Source organism: Rhea pennata, chromosome 1 (assembly GCF_028389875.1).
Source record: "Rhea pennata isolate bPtePen1 chromosome 1, bPtePen1.pri, whole genome shotgun sequence".
NCBI lineage: Eukaryota > Metazoa > Chordata > Aves > Rheiformes > Rheidae > Rhea > Rhea pennata.
In genome coordinates, this window is record NC_084663.1 from 192,262,247 (window position 1) to 192,280,880 (window position 18,634).

The 18,634-nt window shown below is 40.9% G+C and overlaps 3 protein-coding genes across 7 annotated transcripts in view; 1 reads left to right on the plus strand and 2 right to left on the minus strand.

Annotated features, from left to right (window-relative positions):
* The window catches only part of BRCA2 (BRCA2 DNA repair associated), a 41,332-nt gene extending 36,461 nt beyond the window's left edge, over positions 1-4,871 (minus strand). The window contains exons 1-6 of the mRNA XM_062567126.1: positions 4,805-4,871; positions 3,799-4,050; positions 1,649-1,754; positions 759-811; positions 637-677; positions 439-550 (exon numbers count right to left, since the gene is read on the minus strand). Coding sequence (XP_062423110.1) covers positions 439-550; positions 637-677; positions 759-811; positions 1,649-1,754; positions 3,799-4,050; positions 4,805-4,871 — 631 coding nt within the window. The remainder of the gene's footprint in view (positions 1-438; positions 551-636; positions 678-758; positions 812-1,648; positions 1,755-3,798; positions 4,051-4,804) is intronic.
* A 6,015-nt stretch (positions 4,872-10,886) lies between these two features.
* Positions 10,887-12,753, plus strand: ZAR1L (zygote arrest 1 like). The gene is made up of 4 exons (XM_062576946.1): positions 10,887-11,495; positions 11,833-11,925; positions 12,086-12,160; positions 12,610-12,753. The coding sequence occupies exons 1-4, from the start codon at positions 10,887-10,889 to the stop codon at positions 12,751-12,753; spliced, it is 921 nt and encodes a 306-aa protein (XP_062432930.1).
* A 4,384-nt stretch (positions 12,754-17,137) lies between these two features.
* Positions 17,138-18,634, minus strand: part of FRY (FRY microtubule binding protein) — a 256,359-nt gene continuing 254,862 nt past the window's right edge. For all 5 annotated transcript variants that reach the window (XM_062567139.1, XM_062567142.1, XM_062567138.1 and 2 more), the window contains one exon: positions 17,138-18,590. In XM_062567139.1, coding sequence (XP_062423123.1) covers positions 18,332-18,590 — 259 coding nt within the window. In that variant the 3' untranslated portion in view covers positions 17,138-18,331. The remainder of the gene's footprint in view (positions 18,591-18,634) is intronic.

Here is an 18,634-nt window from a genome sequence, read left to right on the forward strand (position 1 = left end):
TGCCTCAGTACAACAGTGAGGATGGTGAGAGGGCTTGAAATCCTGAAGCTAGTGCAGTTGCTCAAAAGCTGCTTGACAAACTATACCCTTGAACATCATAAACGTACTCATATGACCTAACCTTCATGTAACAGTATCTTACTTTGTGATAGTACAAACATAAGCAATTGCTACCTAACATAGCCAAGCACAGAAAGAGGATTAATTCTAATTTTATATTAATTCTCTAACTGGTTATACAAGGGAAGAAAACTTCTGAAAGCAATTACACATTTAATTTCATTTCTTCCTTTTACAGTGACATTGTTTAAAGTCATCCACTGAGCATTTCTGTGAGAGTTTTGTCTTTTTGTCAAGAAAATTCAAACATGCCTGTTCTTCTAGTGTCAAAAACAGAATGGCTTTTAACTCTTAGCAACTATTCATTTTCAGAATTACCTATTATCACTGTGGCACCAAGTGTTGGAGGTGTGGCTAAAGAACTTGACCAGGACATATCTGGATCCACTTCTGCTCCCAGACTTTCAGAAATATGTTTTGGAGTTCTGACCTAGAAATATACTTAATTATTTCCACACAAAATTCTAAATATACCACTTAGAAAAAGAAAAAAAACACACAAGAATAAATACTTACCTCCAAAAGTTTTGGTGTGCAAAACAAGCTTCCATGTGGTCCTAAAAAGCATTAATAGGAATATGTAATTTATATCTACAGCTATCAAATATTTTGTAAAATTAAACAATGAAAACACACACCTGGAATATTACTTCTCTGTGGAGTCCTGCAAGTATTCCTTAAAATAGTCGGACTACAAAACAAAGTCAAATAAGGAATATTAATTTTACTTCTCAACTTCTGAAAATAAGAACAGCAAATATTGATATCAGACATTATGTACAATAAATTATACCCTTTATTTTCTTTTTTTCAATCCTAACTTTTGCCCTGACAAATAAAATGTAAATTTCTTCTCCCATGTGTCTTTCTGGACTACCAGTCAGTATTTAAAACTTCATGGTAATTTTATTTCAAGAAATAAAATGCTTCTTTTGTAAAATATGTTCATTTTCAATGACAACTGGTCTTACAAACTGTATACAAGATCTCAATATAATCCATTTACACATTTCTTAACATGCTGTATGAAACTATGGAAATTGGATCAATTAACTGGATTGAATTAGATAATTATTCATTTTAATCAAGAGAAATAGTTTGAGCAGATTTATCTGAAAAAAATATATATTTACTTTAATAATAGTCTCAGTTTCGACAGAAGATACCTGTAAATATTATGAACAATTTTACAAATTACAACATTAGAAGCACATGATACATTATTACCACTGTTGCCTGCACTTGATGTTGAGGATTTGGGAAAGTGAAATAACATTAACAATGAAAATACACACCTTTAACAGCTTATGCCAGCTGTTAAAGAGTGTAAAAAAATAAAAAGGAAGAACAGGGAAATTTTCAAAAATAAGTTACCATTTTATTTTCAACTTGCTTGGCAACATGCAAGTATAACAAACATACAAGAAGATAAGCAAGATCATCCACTGCTCTGCAAAATTCTACCAAATACAGTGGTTTTAAGATAGCTTTTGGTTTAAAAATCATTTTATTTTAAATTTGTGTTAACATAGCATACCTAACAACATGACAGGTGCCAGCAGGAGAAGCAAATATTTCATTTCCTTTATCTATTTTTGTTCTTATGATTCTTGGACTAATCAAATTCTCTTTGCCTGGAACACAGAACATAATGATCAAAAAAACTTTGCAGAACTACACATAATGATTTTGATTTTTGAAGTTTAAACATAAGGTTTTAAATAATATGCAAAGTATGATTTTTTTTAATATCAAATATTATCTAATGTTACCTTCTCCTCTAGTGTTTTGGACATGTTCAGATTTTGTATCAAAACAATGCTAAATACATTTCAAATGCACAGCCAAAATAACTCCTTTTGCCACCTTATTCTTTTATTAAATATCTGTTTCAGTATATTTCCTAGATTTTATTTAAGTAATACTTTCCATTGTCTTGTTGATATACTGAGTTGTGCATTTCTCGTTATTGCAGAAGTTATTCTTAGAAAAAACTTAAAACATGTAAACATACATCTATACTAGCTTTCCTTCAACTTTATTTAAGACATACTCTTCTTAATACAAACGAACAGCATAAAGTAATTTTTTTTTCTGGAACTACTGCTAAGAAAAATTTTCCTGGAGCCATTTGTATGCTATGCATCCCTAGGTAAGAGAGGAAGCATGCTCATCAAAGTAGAACCCTTTGAACAGTGAACTCCTCATGTGAACAAGCACCAACTCAAACAATTCCTACTTGAAAATTTCCCAACAATTTAAATCTCAGAAATTATGCCTATGTTTCTACATCTCTGACTGCTTCCAAGCTCCTGAGTCCACATGCACAACAGTGTGGCTGCATCCCAGCACAATACCAAGGTGGAATCCAGATGTGCATCAGCTTCCATCTACCCTTGTTTTCACAGAAGGAAAATCTAGGCTCACAAGTCAGTTGTGACTCGGGCCATGATGCAAGGCAGTCCAACAGGTAAGTATAGAAACTTCTGTAATAGTCTTTCTTGATTATAATCATTAGGTTACACAAACAAACATGCATATGCACACACAGAGAGAACAAGAGTAACCATTTCAAAATAGAAAATTCCTTTGTTTAAGCTTCCTTTGTTTACATCCTATGAAATGCTATTGAGAATTCACCAGGGACTTAACATTGTAAGAGTCCAAACAGGTAAAGATGGAAGAAACATTTTCAGCTAAGTTTAAGTTGAGCAGAAGTCTTGCAATAAACTTAAGTAACAGGGTAACAAGGGTCTATGGAAACAATGTTATAAGGTGTCTGTAAACAGCAGCACCATTCAACAGCTTTAAAGGATTCACTTCAAGAGCTAAAAAGTCATATAATTAGGAAAGTCTGTTTGTCTGTGACCTGTCTAGAAAAGTTGATCTCATTGCAAAGGAAGATGCACACAAACTAGGTATACAAAACAAATATTGCAGGAACAGAGTTAGAAATTCTTCCATAGAAGAGATTCTTACAACTTATTTGTCAAAGAAGGATAAGTACTACAACATGCAGGAAGATCAGAAGGGAGTGAAGAGTGATACGTACTTTCACAAAGTACTTGGGATTTGAAAATAGAGTCATGAGAACTGCCCTGTAGAAGTGGTAGAACTCTTTCTCTTCAAGTGGAAGTGTGACTTCTTTCCACTAATTAGTTTTACTAACTCAAAGAGCTAAGTTCTCCCAACTCTTTCCAAGAAAAATTGAGAAGCGCCCTACAGATTGCCTCATATTTCAGTGTGATAAGCATCATATTCTCTCTCTTGAAAAGATTTCAGAGTTAGTTCACAAGTTAGATTTAGTGAAGAGGAAAAAAAATCAGATTCTTGGTAAAAATCATTTTGATTCTCAGTTACCAAGTTACACTAACCAAGCTTATATACACCTAATATTAACATTATTTAGAGCATTAGGATTGGGAAATACATTTTCTATAGTGGTCTTTGCCTGTACGGATACATTGTCAGGTCACTGCAAGGCTAAATTCATTATTAAGATCAGTTCTACATTTGTACAGGTGGGCTTAGGAAGCCTAATAATCTGCTTATCAAAAATGCTACTGCAGAATTTGTATTACATTACAAGTCATCAGCTACAAAAATAAAACATAAAAGTCTCTCTCTTCTGGAACTCACAAGAAGCCTTTAAACAAACATATTTTAAAAGTTACTCACTTATTTCTATTTTCTTCTGATTCAGTTCTTTTCCAGGAGAAGAAAAAGGTGGCAATATTGTACTGTGTTCTTTAAAAATAAGTGGAGTTGAAGCCAGCTGGCTGTATGTAGACAGTTTCGCCCTTGGAGTTTTAAAAGAAGCTTGATCAAGCCAGCTAATATGACCATCAAGTTCTCCTAACAATTTAGGCTCATAAGGAGGAGCTTCTAAGCTGAGTTCTTCAAACCAGTTGAGACTTATAGGCCCTAAATCTTTGAATAAAAATACACACAACACCACATTAAAAAAACCCTGCCAAATGGCATGCAAATTACAAACAGTAAGACGTACAAGTTTATATGTCATTAAACTAGGAAATAAAATAGGAATATTCATTCTATGCATGATATACTTAAGACCACATCATAACTAATTGTAATCATAACAAAACTAATGTTTCATGCAGGACATGAGCCTACAGAACATAACACCGTAATTCTATTTATTATCATGTTTCTGAATACCTATGAACTCTGATGTTGACAAGGTATATAAAAAAAAGTCTGCAATAATTTTATGACCATTAATGTAACTAACCAAAGAGCAATTAAATAGGCAGTTTGATTAATATTAAAAGTAAACTTCTGACTTTTAGTTCATATCTTATTTTACTCAGACTGGCAAGTTAACACAGGTTCCTTATAATGTTAGTAAATCACACTACTATATAGCTGCATTTGGCAAAAGATTAAACCTGGACTATAATGCAGTACATAAAAAATAACATAGCTAAAACAAGTACATGGAAGCTATTGAGAACATATTGTGAAAAAATTCTACAAATAAAAATTAAAGGAAATACATAAAAAGGTAGGTAACAGTGAATAAAGATTTTGGGTAAGCAGACCAGGCAACAAATTGAATGATGCTTTTCTGTGGGACATAAAGGTCACTGCAAATGTTTATAGAATATCAATATCCTTAAGGCAACTCTCATAAAAATTATTTACTTCAGTCAAACTGTACCTGATTCACTGCATTGGGCTTTAAATATTTCAAAAAAAGTTGGTTTGTAAGCCATTTTCTTATCCATATCAATACTGGAATGCTTGTTGAAAAACCTGAAAAGAAATAGGAAAACACTTTCACACAGTCCTGTTCTAATGACACTGCTGAATGGCAATACAAGCCTTAACCCTGCTTTCCTGCACCCCTTGGTAGATGGGTCATATACTAATTTGTTAGCTTCAGGACCGTGATGTAAGTTTTCATTCATAATGATGGTCAAATTACGAAAACGGACAAAAAACAAAGGGAATTACACAGGAGAAAATAAAACTGAGCAAATACAAGAGAAAAACAGGATGAAATGGGCATAATACTTTCAAGATACTTCAAATACACTCGCACTACTATATGTGAGGCTAGACTATACAGCATTACATCTAGACTTTTACAACCATTACAACTCTGCACCAAGGCTTTGGTTCAAAGCTGCTTTCAAGTTGAGCAGACTTTGCCAGTTTCATAATTATATTTAAAAAATAAAAATAAAAGCAACTATTGGTAAGATTGCCACAGGAAGACATTTTTCTGTCTACAGCATTTGAACACTTTTGCTTCCTGATGCATTTTATTGTTTTCACTGTACAACCAGCTTCCCTTGCGATGAATGCCTTACAGAGGCCTTTCTCACCAAAATGAAAGGAAAAAGCTTGCTTTCAGAAGTGGGCAAATACTGTAATAACACAATAAGAAGAAATTAATTAAAATTACTTCAGAAATACATGTTATAAGGCAAAGTGACCTATTTACATTGCTTCCCACACGTGTTTACGAAAAGGTCCTGCCAGGCAACCGACACCCGCACACTGAGGGTGCTGCTGCCTGCGAAGTTACCACTCCGGCACTCCGCAGAGGCCTCGCTGCGGGCAGACCCATCCCCTCCTGCCCGGAAGCGCCAGAGCCGCAGCCCGGCGAGGGGCGAGGCGCGGCGGCGGCGGCGGGCGGCTCCCCGAGCGGGGCTCAACCCCCGCAGCGCCCCCGGGGCTGGGCGCCCCCCCACCCCGGGCGGGCCTTGGCGCCCCTCGCGCGGGGCCGTTACCTCCCTCCGGCGGCACCGCGCCCGCAGCATCGCCCGGCGGGGCTGGGGGAGGGGAGGGGAGGGGAGGGGAGGGGAGTGGCGGCCGCCCGCTGCCAGCAGCCCCACCGAGCCGCGCGCCCCCACCGCGGCGCTCAAAGTTTGGCGCCAAACGCCACGGCGCCTGCGCGCTGCCGCCCGCCCCGCCCGCCACGTCGCGCGGGAGCGGAGAGGGGCGGGTAACGGCCGCTCGCCTCAGCGGGGCTGCGCCGGCCGCGGCTCCGCCCGCCCCGCTGCTGCGGCCTGGCCGCCCTGCGGCAGCTGCCGGCTTGGGTTTCTCCCTTAGGCGGCTGAGACGTTTCCTTAGAGCACTCTGTTAAAGCCGAGATTTCAAGCGAAGCCCCTTAAGTAAGCAAACACCAGCATTACGGTTCTTGTGCTGTCATCATGCAAGTGCCTGCATAACAAGATGGAGTTTTGATGTCCTTTGTCGATGTCCTGTGTGGCTGATTTCTTTCAGCTCACAAAGGGGATGTTCTCCATGCAGCTACACACAGTGGCACATCTACTTTGCATCATCTCAGTACTAGGTTAATTACAAATTATTTCTTTCCTTATGGCACCACAGCTAATTGGGATAAAAAATCTCTGTCCAGGCTGTTATAACAGTAGCTGACTCCAGAAAATCTTCTTCTTTGTTCATTTTCCCTAAAGAGGATTTTCTTTGATAAAGGATAACAGCAGTCCTGTAAAAGTTTCATTATGAAGTAAAGGTCAAAAGTCAGTTTAAGTACAAAGAAAAAATTCATGAATTTGCAGCCTCTAAAAATGACTCCTCTCCCACCACTTTCCCTGAAAATGCCTTGTTGATTAGATGTCATCCCTGCTTCATATTCAAGAGATCTCACTTACCAATCCCTGTACTCTGATCCAAATGTCAGCTGCCTTCTTTTGTTCACACACTCCTTGGTAACATGAGAAACATAGTATCAGATTCAAGGTTCACATGTTCCAGCTTCCTGTTGGACAGCAGGCAACATCCGTGTCCCAAAGAAAGGCTCCAGAAGTCTCACAGTACTCAGAAGTACCGTGGTGGCCTATCATTGCCTCCCAAGGTCTCAAACTAATCTTTTTAGATGTTTTTGTAGGCCTTCAATCATGAGATTTTACGTCCCTTCCAAAAGTTATTAGTATTCTTATAAAAATGAATATTTTTATCCTCTGCATACACATCCATTCCCATTTACACAGAATCACAGATCACAGAATGGTTGAGGTTGGAAGGGACTTCTGGAGATCATCTTGTCCAACCCCACTGCTCAAGCAAGGTCACCTAAAGCACGTTGCACAGGATCATGTCCAGGTGGGTTTTGAATACCTACAGAGAAGGAGACTCCACAACCTATCTGGACAACCTGTTCCACTGCTCTGTCACCCTCACAGTAAACAAGTTTTTTCCTCATATTCAGATGGAGCTTCCTGTGTTTCAGGTCATGCACATTGCCTCTTATCCTCTTGCTGGGCACACTGAAAAGAGTCTGGCCCCATCCCCTTGACACTCTCCCTTCAGGTATTTGTAGACATTAATAAGATCCCCTCTCAGTCTTCTCCAGGCTAAACAGGCCCAGCTCTCACAATCTTTCCTCATAGGAGAGATGCTCTAGTCCCTCACCATCTCTGTAGCCCTATGCTGGACTCTTTCCAGTTGTTCTATGTCTCTCTCTTACTGGGGAACCCAGAATTGGACAGATTTTGATTCTTGACAACTTCTTGGCCTCAGCAATGAGTTCATAAGGTAACTACAAGTTAGGGCGGAAAATTTTTATCAATTTTGAATTTGTCAACTGTCATTTTAATTGGATATCCTTCTACTCTTGTGTTATACAAGTTTCTATCCACCTCTCCAGAGGAGTCATTGTTTCACACAATTTTATCACATCTGTTTACTCATGTGTCGCCTTCTTCAGTGTCTCTTCATATGATAATTTTTCCATTTCCCTTGATCTTCTAATGAGGTTCTTTTAACCTGCTTCTATTTCTGCAGTTTTTCTTTCCTCTCTTTCTGCCTTTGGAGATGCAGTGATTGGTTCTTCCCATAAGACTGAGAAGAAGCCATATCATTGATTTGTGTGATGATGCATTGTTTCCATTTTAGTTTCTACTCCATTCCTAAGGCATCCTAAAAAGTTATTTTTTTCTTTTCCAGCCTGATATGCACCACACAGGCAAGTGTGGGACACCAGATGGTGCAGCCTATAGAAGAGAGGTTTACTGTGGGGTGCTCCCCAAGAGTAACCAACCTTTGGGTGCATCACAGCCAGGGCCACCACACTATGGGGTTGCTGTAGCCTGGAAGCACATCCTCTAGTTACCCCGTGATTGACAAGTGCGGGCAAAGGAGAAGTGTCACCATAAACACATGCTGTAGGTATCTCTGCCACTGGCTGTGCAACCACTTCCCACAGAATGGCCTGCTAATGGGCATGTTGTTACCTGCTGAGCAGTGTTGGGGCTGAGCATGAGGTCACCTGCTGACGTGTGTGCTGCTACTGACTGGAGCCATGTGGCCTTGATATGGCTGTGGGGCTGGCATTGCTCTGACTGGGTATGGAAAGGAGTAAGCCACATATGCTTGGTGTGGACTCAGACCCACAGTTAGCAGGCCTGTGGACTCGAGGACCCACCCACCAGGAGGGCATGTCAGCAGGGGTACCTCGGATGTCAATGGCGTGGTGAGGAAAAACTGGGAAAAATTAGGCCAGAGAGTGGCCCCTAAGAGGCGAGAGCATCCAGTGTTAGAGAAACAGGGGAAAGCTATACTGGAAGGGTGGCCCATAATGGGAAGAGCAGTTGCTCTATTGTGCATCTGTTACGAAACTGGTGAAAATTGTACTGGAGGGGTGGCCCGTATGAGGAGAGAGTGGTCATTGTATCATGCATCCATGATTTAACTGTGGAGCTCTGATATGTATATATATTTTCAGTTGTTATATTTCTAGCTTTGCTGTCCTGTTAGCTTTGTTATAACCTCTTAGCCCAAATAGATTCTCACACTAGACAATGATGATCTCTTGAGTTCAGTATAACTAACCCCAGAATCCAAAAGAATCCTGGATGCTTCTGGGGGGCATGTCACACAGCCACACTGCAGTCATAAATTTTAGCTTACTGGTCATCTTGATGTCCTGTTTCTTCCTTTGTGTTGATATAACTCATTAAAAACATGAAACATCATGGGTAGCCTTGAGCCATCTTGCTATTAATCGTGATAAATCTTGACCAAGTACTTCAAGTGTTTCCTGAATCTTAACCCATTTTTTGATCCATAAAAATGTTGTTTCTGACCAAGAATTATATCAGACACTTGAAAGGACTTTTCTCAAATAGATTAAAGACATCCTCTCTACCAGTCTTCTCTAGCCTCTATCTTGCTGACCTGTTGATTTTTATAATGCAATGCTTTATAAAAAACTGCTGCCTTTTGAAACTGCTGTGTTCTGATTTTCCAACAATACTGTATTTTAACAGACATTTCAAGTGATTTTTTTATTTGCAGACAAAAAACATTGATTGATAGCAGTTAACAATTTTAGAGCTTTTCCAAATTGTAGTATTTGCTTTTAGCTGCTTTTATCACTGTATTGTATTTTATGATAGACCGCATATTTGTATTAGATGCATTCATATTAAATACTTAAGTTCATTCAGAATTTTAAAATACCTATCATCTAGAGCTGGTGATTTGCAATTGTTTTGTAAAACATGAGAAAGTTTTGACACATAGTAGTTATCCCAGCTCAACAACATTAGAAGTTGAAGAAGGTGTTTGTCTACCATTTTCTGTCATGAAGAGCCACTCAAAGAAGCTATTTAATGTCCCAGCAAGTCCAAGGATTAAGGGACTCAACAGTCTCTAAAGACCCACATACATGGTTTGCATGACTTAATTATGTGATTTTAACAGCATTACTTAGGAAATTACATAACTAAAGTGACACAATTATGGAAGACGGACTACTAGTCTAATATATAAATGCTTGTATTTGTGTAATTCATTTCATTCATTTCATTAATTATATATTATCTCTGTATAACTGCCTTCCCCCTGGAGTGCTGCAAAAAACAGAAGCATGTTCCTTCTTTTCCTGGACTGGTATTGCTGATAGAAAGGTGGTATATAGACAATCCCTAAGTAATGGGGCAATGAGGGTTTCAAACTTTTCAATAATGACTAAAAACTTCTTTCCAATGATTTAATTGCCTGCATTCTTTGCCTGCTTTTGTGTGAGGGGACCTAGTTTATCCAGGCCTTCTTAGTTTCCTAACCCACTTCTTTTTGCAGAGCTGCAGACTTGCCATTACCATAAAAGTTGTGGTTGTCCCAGATATGGATGAACTGCATCTACTCATCTTTACAGGGTTTTCCAGACTTGTGCTATTTTTTGAGTGCTTATTACTTCCCAGTGCTAACAGAGCTCCGTCAAGCATTTTTTTCCCCCAATTTGCAGCTACCTGAACTGCATTAAGACTTTACTGAACTGAATTAAGACTGAATTAAGACTTTACTCAGCACTGGATTCATCATTGCATCTTCTAACCTTGTCACCACACTTTCTACATGAAATTGCAGGTACAGGCCTCTGAAAGCAGAGCAGCCTCAGTGGTTCACACAGTCCCCACATATTTCTTGCTTATCAGTTAGCTTTAAAAAAGTCTCCACTTTTTACCCCGCCATTTACACCTAATTATGTCAGGATAGAAATCCTGTGCATGACTCCCTTAATGCAGACCCACGTACCCAGGCTTCTCCCACCATGTGCTTGGAAACCATCAAACCCTGGTTTAGCTCTGCAAAGCAGAAGCAAGCAGGGAGGGCTGAGGTGAGTGTGGGCTGACAACCCTGCAATCAACCCCACCTGGCCCAGGCCAATCTCCCCCATCAATTAGTGACAATTAACAGCAGGTTTCCAGACAAGATAAAAGCAGGGCAGGGAGAGGAACAGGGCTGAATTTCCTCTGGGTGCAGTCATGGAGGGCTTTGTCTATCCTCCCTTCAGCACCTACCAAGGCTTCAGGGGCAGCCTCACACCAAGCCGTGGCAGGGATCCAGTGCTGAAGCAGCCCAGCTGGAAGCAGAGCAAGAGCAGTGGTATCAGCCCCTTCCTTGGTGGTCCCCCAACCCCCATGCCTGCTGACTACCTTGACAGCTACCGGCGGGCCCAGCTCAAGGCCTTGCTATCACAAGTGAGCCCAGGGCTGACACCGCGGCTGCGCCGGGCCAATACCAAGGAGGTGGGTGTGCAGGTGAACCCACGGGCTGATGTTGCTGTGCAATGCTCGCTGGGGCCACGCACGCTGCCCACCGGCCACCCCCTCAGCCCTGCTGCCCTCCGTGCCCGTGGGTCTCTTGCGCTCTACTCGCCTGTGCTGGACCGTTGCCTCTTCACGCTGCCCGAGGCTGTGGGGCCCCAGGGGAAGAGCCAGGCAGTGACGGCTACCACCCTTGAGGAGCAGAAGGCCAAGGATGGCAGTGGAGAGCAACAGGAGAGCCAGGTGGAGGCTGCCCCACAGCACAAGGAGCTGGCGGAGGCACTGCAGGAAGAAGCTGCTGCCCCCAGCCGACGGGCTGCCTTCCAGGTGTGCAGTGCAAGGAGCCCTGGGCTGATGCAGGGCCTGGAGGGGGGTGGCTGGGGGCCAGACACAACCTGCCCTGGGCAAGGAGGTGAACAGAGTTGGACTGAAAGGAAAATGGCTCTGGAGTGGGAGAAGATATGGTGGTCTGCAGCCTGGCTTTCCCATCAGGTCCATGTTCCCCCTTCCCTCAGGGTCAGTCATCCCTGTGGGGGCTCTGGCTCTTGCTCTCCTGTGGTGATGGTGGCAGCTTCCTGCCTGTGAGAATGGGTGGTGTAATGGGGGAGCTGGGCCTGGTGTTTTTGTGATACTGGAGGCTGCTGAGCATGCTTTCTCTCTGCAGTTCTTGGAGCAGAAGTATGGCTACTTTCACTGCAAAGACTGCAAGACCAGATGGGAGAGTGCCTACGTCTGGTGTATTTCTGGAAGTAACAAGGTAGTTAACATAAAACAAACATTTCTTTGCTTCTGAAAGTTGCAAGTATGACCCCAAGGCTGTGCCAAATCATATGTTTTGGTATGAATTTAGGACAACGGCATAGGAATGTATTGAATAAGCCTATAGTAAAGCCTGTAACTGAGGTCTTGTTTCTTAGGTATACTTCAAACAGCTCTGCCGCAAATGCCAAAAGGGCTTCAATCCCTATAGAGTGGAAGCTATCCAGTGCCAGGTAAGTTAAGACTTCTGAACCCTGGTAAGACTGCTGGGGCTTTCCATATATTTTAATGCAAATTTTATAGCTTACTATTGCTGAATTTGATATTTTTCTTAGCTGGTAAAGAAGTGTCTGATCTTTCTTTCATCCTATTACTAGGAAGCTTTATTTGGGAATAGCCTAACACTAAGGCTGCTTCTTGCAAATGGTTTACATCAACAGTCTTCTATTAATATACTGTCATACCTAACTACACATAGGGTTAGGATTTTGACACATGGAGTTTTGAGCTTCCAGATAAGAAGGTCTTTTTAATAGCTGAACTCTGCAGGGCTTTCACAGCGAAAGCCGTTTTGAGCATATGGGGTCAAATGTGCTCCTATTATTAAGGAGAAACCAAATGTCAATCTAACATGAAATGGTCACCTCTTATCTGCCAATAACAAAATGTCTTCATTCTTAAGACCTGTTCAAAGACTCGTTGTTCCTGCCCCCAGAAGAAAAGACACATTGATCTCAAGAGACCTCATCGCCAAGAACTTTGTGGCCGCTGCAAAGGCAAGAGGCTGTCCTGTGATAACACTTACAGCTTCAAATACATTGTCTGATCCATGTGCTCTTTTCTGTCTCGCACTTTGCACTTTGTCAGTCGTTTACAATGTTTTGACTTTAGGCTTTTGACCTGGCATTGGATAATGGATCAAGTCTTTTGTATTATTTATAAAATATTTAACTTTACTGTATATATGCTGTAAATAAAGTTCAATAAAAGTTTGCACTAATTTGTTACCCTTCAGTTTCACCTTGCTGTGATGCATAGGGAAATATACCTGGAAGGAAATGAAACCTGATTTTCTAAAGCAAATGGTTTGGTTTTTTGTATTCCTTTAGTATAAAATAACTTACTATAGTCAACTTCTTCAGTATTCAGAGTGAAGAGAGAACTATTGTGCAAGATGAGAATAATAATCTGGGGAACAGTTTATGGTAAGTGTATCCATGTCTCTTGGAGCTCATGCTACAATGCCCTAATGAATGACTGTTCACCAGAACAGTATGTCCTTTAGAAGAAAAACTGTAAGCTTAATGCATGTGTGGGGAGGCTTTTGAGTTGGGGTAACTGTGAGGTGGTTAACAAATTATCTATGCTTAATGTATCTCTAGAATAAGCCTCTGCCCTTTGCTTTCATAGAATCAGTAAGGTTGGAAGGGACCTCTGGAGATCATCTAGTCCAACCTCCCTGCTCAAACAGGGTCACCTAGAGCATGGCAGACAGGGCTGCATCCAGGCCGGGCCTTGAAGATCTCCAGAGAAGGAGACTCCACAACCTCTCCGGGCAACCTGTGCCAGTGCTCCGTCACTCTCACAGGGAAGAAATTCCCCCTCACGTTCAGGCAGAACTTCCTGTGCTTCAGTTTTTGCCCATTGCCTCTTGTCCTGTCACATGGGACAACTGAAAAGAGTTTGTCCTCGTCCCCTTGACACCCTCCCTTCAGGTACTTATACCTTTAAATAAAGGCTTCTGCTGCCAGAGGCTTGTTAGTTATATAAGGTATTTCCACTGTAGCTGACTTTTTAAATATAACTAAAGTGAGTAACTGGATATACTTGCACAGGGACAAAAGGCAAGAGATGGGAAATGTGCTTAAACTAGGTTTGAGGAGCATCACTGAAACTAATGTAGCGCTAGAATTTCAGGGAGATGCTGTTAGGAATATACTAATTTCCACTCTACCTAAAGTCTATGGTGTGAAGAAAAGTAGGTTACTACATCACTATTGTTGTAACCATAAGGAACCTCTGGAGCTCTAGCAGAGCTAATTCAGCAGGGCTAATTACCTAACGATCAGGTTACTCAGGGCCTTGTTAATCTGACTTCTGGCCATTTCCAAGGATGGAGGTTAAGTGGTCTCTCTGTGCAACCAATGCCAGTTTTTGAACACCCTCCTGATAAAAGCTTTTCCTTTATTTCTAATTGGAACTTTCCATATTGTGACTTACGCCCACTGCTGTGCTTCTGTAAGTCTAGCTCCAGTGTCATCTGGAGTCTGTATTAGCAAGACAGCAGGAAGGTCTTGTCTTAATGCTAAACAAACTGAGATTCCCTCAGCCTTTCCTGGAGTGTCATTTCTTCCAGCACACATTAACATTTTGATGTTTTGGTAGCCCTATGCTGGAATTGATCCAGTCTGTCCATGTTTCAGTACTGGGAATCTGAAAACACAGTCTCATAAGTTCTGAATAGAAGGGAAGAATGACTTCCCTAGACCTGCTGGCAATACTCCTAACACAGCCTGGGATGCCATTGGCTTTCTGTGCTGCAAGGGTGGCTTGCTGACTTAAGTTCAGCTTGTTCACCAAGATCTCCAGATCTTTTTCCATAGAGATGTTTTCTATCCAGGTGGTGCCCAGCCTGTTCTGTTGCATAGGGTGTTCCATCTTGATGCATTCCCCTTTTGCATTTTGATTTTGCGTTTCCCTTTGTTGAACTTCATGGGATTCCTGTCAGCCTATTTCTCCAGCCTGTTGAGGTCCCCCTGAGTTGCAGCCCTACTCTCCCAGTGTATCAACTGTTCCCCCTTCTCTGCAAATTTGGTAGCACCTGCAAACTTGCTTAGAGTGCCCTCTGCTCCATCACACACATTAATAAGGATGCTAAATGTTATTGCCTCCAAAATGATACCAGTAGTCAGCTTCCAGTTAGAATTTGTACAGTTGCCCAGCTAATTTTTCAGCTGCCTTATCCAGTATGTATCTTGTTAGTCTGTCACAGACCATGTCAAAGGGCAAGGAAACAATATCTGCTGTTCTCCCAGCACCCACTGAACCAGCCATCTCATTATACAAGGCAACCAGGTACAATTTGCCTTTGGTAAAGCCCTGCTGGCTGTTCTTGAGCACTTTCCTCTCCTTGTCTCTGGAAATGGCTTCCAGGCAATTTCACTCCACAGTTTGCCCAGGGACTGAGTTAGGCTGACTGGTCCATGGTTCCTAAGATCTTCTCTTGCCCTTCTTGAAGATGGGTGTTACATTTGTCTTTTTCTAGTCATCAGGAACCTCCCTTGGTCTCCACAACTTTCAGAGATGACAGAGGGTGGCCTAGCAAAGGCATTGGCCAGTTCCCTCAGCTCATTTGGGTGAAGTCTGTCTGATCCCATGGACCTGTTATGTCCAACTGGCTGAAATGGTTCTTGATGCTGTTTTCCTCTACTGTGGGTAATGTGGGTATCTCCCACAGACATCGTTAGTTGGCTCAGGGACCTGGGGGACAACCTTGCCAGTGAAAACCAAGGCAAAAAGCAACCCCCTCCCCACTGTGTACTTTAGCCTTTTCCAAGTCCTTAGTGCTACTATCATCAAAATAGTTCATGAACTACCTCTCAGATAAGAGTCTTCCATCTCTGTTGGCATATATGTCATTACTTTTAACTACCATGTTAAAATTTTCCTAAATAATACATATTGTTATTTTCTCCAATTGACATCAGAAAAAAATGTTTTGGAAAAGTATGCTGATGACAATGTGCTGCTGTGGGAGCTGGTATTTTAAGTGGCAGACTGAGCGCTTTTGCAGGCCTTTTGACAGACAGAATATTAAGGCAGATTTGAGGGTTATAGGAAAAAGAGCCCAATGCAGATGATAATTAGAGAAACCAAGTTGTGTTCACATAACTCATTCAGCTAGTCTTTCAGCAGACTATCCTTTTTACTGTATGATACAGTAAAGAAAACATGGTCTCAATATATGAGTAGTTTCAGCTAATAGATTCTGTGTGCACAGACAAGTTTACATAGTATCTGCAGGCCCCCTCCACGATGCATAGCTTAGTTGAGAAAACCCATACAAGTCCACGGGACCCAAAAGGCTGCATCGACTGGTGCTGAGAGAACCAGCTGATGGCTGAGGCCATTCTCTATCAAATCTTAGAAAGACTGGGGGACTAGGGGAGATCTCCAATAACTGGAGAAAGACAGATGTTAAACTCTTCTTCAAAAAAGACCAAATGGTTAACTCAAAGAACTACAGGCTGCTCAGCCTCACTTCAGTCTTTTGACGAACTTTTTCATGGTGAGGACAGTCAAGCAGTGGAATAGGTTGCCCAGGGAGCTTATGCAGTCTCTGTCCTTGAAGGTTTTTAAGACCTTACTGGATAAAGGCCTGAATAATCTAGTATGATCTCATGACTGGCTCTACTTTAAGCATGAAGATGGACTAGAAAACCTTCTGAGGTCCCTTCCAATGTGAATTTTCCTGTGATTTGAGAAATAGCCACAATTTTGAAAAGTGACAGAGCAGATCTCACCAACCAATAAAATTTCTGCAGACCACCCCGATTACAGTTATGAACAGTTTTCTGAAGTGAAATATATAACTGAAATTTGAAGACTTCTCTAACCATTGCTGATTATTTTACACAGAAAAATAAGTGTGTGATGAATGGCACTCTTGTGAATGTATTTGGTGTGCATCTATTTCATCCTGCCACTACAGCTGGGCTGCAGTGCTCTGTGGATTGCAAAATCAAAATACCTGTAAGGGGATATGAATGCTACGCCATTTTATACATCAACAAGCATGCTGGGAAAAAAAAAAGACATGAAGGGGAAAGGGCTTTATCTGATCCTTAGAGCCTAAGCTGATATGGCAGGCTGGACAGCTTTGCTTTTATTTTTAGCATAAGAAGAAAGCTGAGACCAAAGATGGAACTAATAGCAGTATAATGACATTTTTAACAGAAACAAATCTTAACCTGTGTTTTGAACTTTTTTTGGAATTATTAAGCTGCTCTTTAAGTAAAATTTACTCTTTCCAGTTGAGCTGTAACTACAGACAGACAAAGAATTTGTATGCTTCTCACTGGTCTCTTTCAATGTAATGAACCACTCCAGCATAAAATGTGAGAAAAATTGTCTTTTGGAGGGTGCTTATCATTGATGGCATTGGCAACAGCATAGATTGAGACAAGAACAAGATCTCCACAACTAGCATGTCCTCTGCTGTGATTATATATGACTTTTATATTTTAGTTAAATGGATTTACTGATCCAAATATCAACCAAAGTTACCTCACAAAAACGGTAAGTGTATTTACAGAGTGAATAAGTTACATAGTTGTCAGAATAAAAGTGTCTCAGATGTGCAACAGATTTACATGCATACATTTAACACTGGACAGCAGTTAAATGTAAGAAAAAACATACAGGTATGACATTTCTATATACATTACAAATAAAATAAGGTATCTCTTTAAAGAAACTTAATATGAGAACTTGCATTTCACGTTAATATTTTTACTTTTTATACTCCAAATTTATATTAAATAAAAATATGCATGCATAACAGTTCAAAAAGTTTGATTCTGTGATGGGACTTTCTCCTACAAAATGGCAAGTTAAATTAGATCAACCATCCTTTAATAGTATAAATATATTCATAAAAGCAACCCTCTAGTAAAAAGCAGCCAAGGTCCTTAAAAAAAAAAAGAAAATCTACCAAGACCATTCATGATACTTGGGGGCCTAAGAACAGACCTCTGCAATATGATCCAGTACCTTCAGAGACAGTAGCCTAGTAACATTAGGAAATGTACTTCATAGCAGCTCGTTGTTTTAAGATACAGTAATCATATTCAAATTACAGTGTGCATTGAACTGTAGTCCATTTACAATTTGTTTCACGTACACAGGCTCTCAGCTTTTGACCAACAAGTTTGCGAGATTCTGTGGCCAGCTTCATTCTGCCCATCTTTCACTCAATCAAACAAGAGATAAAAGGAAAAAAATGTACAAGGCTTTTTAACAAAAAATATTATTTCGTGAAGGAAACATTGCACTTTTGCCAACCTAAAATTAATTTGCTATAAAGGAAGTATTGTTCAGTGTAGTAGGCTTTGGTATGCAATGGAAGTCACTTCTTCAGTAGTGAGTTGCAGTTGCTCAGTGAAATGCTAACCGATTTTTGTGCAACAGAGAACAAAGGACGTTGTCCTGGATGCTCTATGCTACCTTTGTCCTGACAGTATTGCTACACATTTGAAGTTCTGCCCAGATCTTTTTAGAAGAAATCCTAAATGTAACAAGAGTGAGTACAGTTTGACCAAACCTTTGTAAGGTTGAGAAGACATTGAACCACCTCACTCCAGCAGGGCAGCACTCCCAGCTTGGAAGAGGACACAAGAGTCCTGTCAGAGACTTGTGCCGGAAACGCTGGAGTCTGGAAGAAAAGTATTGATGACCCGGTAACTCTGAGCTCTGCGAATCATGTCACGAATCTCTATATTCAGTTCCATTAACTTAGTACAGATTTCAGTCAGGCTCTGGTTGGAGCCCACCAGTGCATAGGTACCAGTCTGGCCCAAGGTTTGGTGTCGGAAGTAAATGTTCAGTAGTGTCTGGACTTCATCATCAGAGCTACTTCCAAAGATATCATTGGGCCACAAAATCCTGCAATCAAACAGGAAAAGAATGTGCATATTGTTATGGGTTTA

What these genes read in the sequence shown, in the direction of transcription:
- ZAR1L (XM_062576946.1), top strand. Translation starts at nt 10,887, where the DNA reads ATGGAGGGCTTTGTCTATCCTCCCTTCAGCACCTACCAAGGCTTCAGG. An exon ending in GTATTTCTGGAAGTAACAAG is followed by an intron (nt 11,926 to 12,085) that starts GTAGTTAACATA and finishes CTTGTTTCTTAG; the next exon opens with GTATACTTCAAACAGCTCTG. An exon ending in TGGAAGCTATCCAGTGCCAG is followed by an intron (nt 12,161 to 12,609) that starts GTAAGTTAAGAC and finishes TTCATTCTTAAG; the next exon opens with ACCTGTTCAAAGACTCGTTG.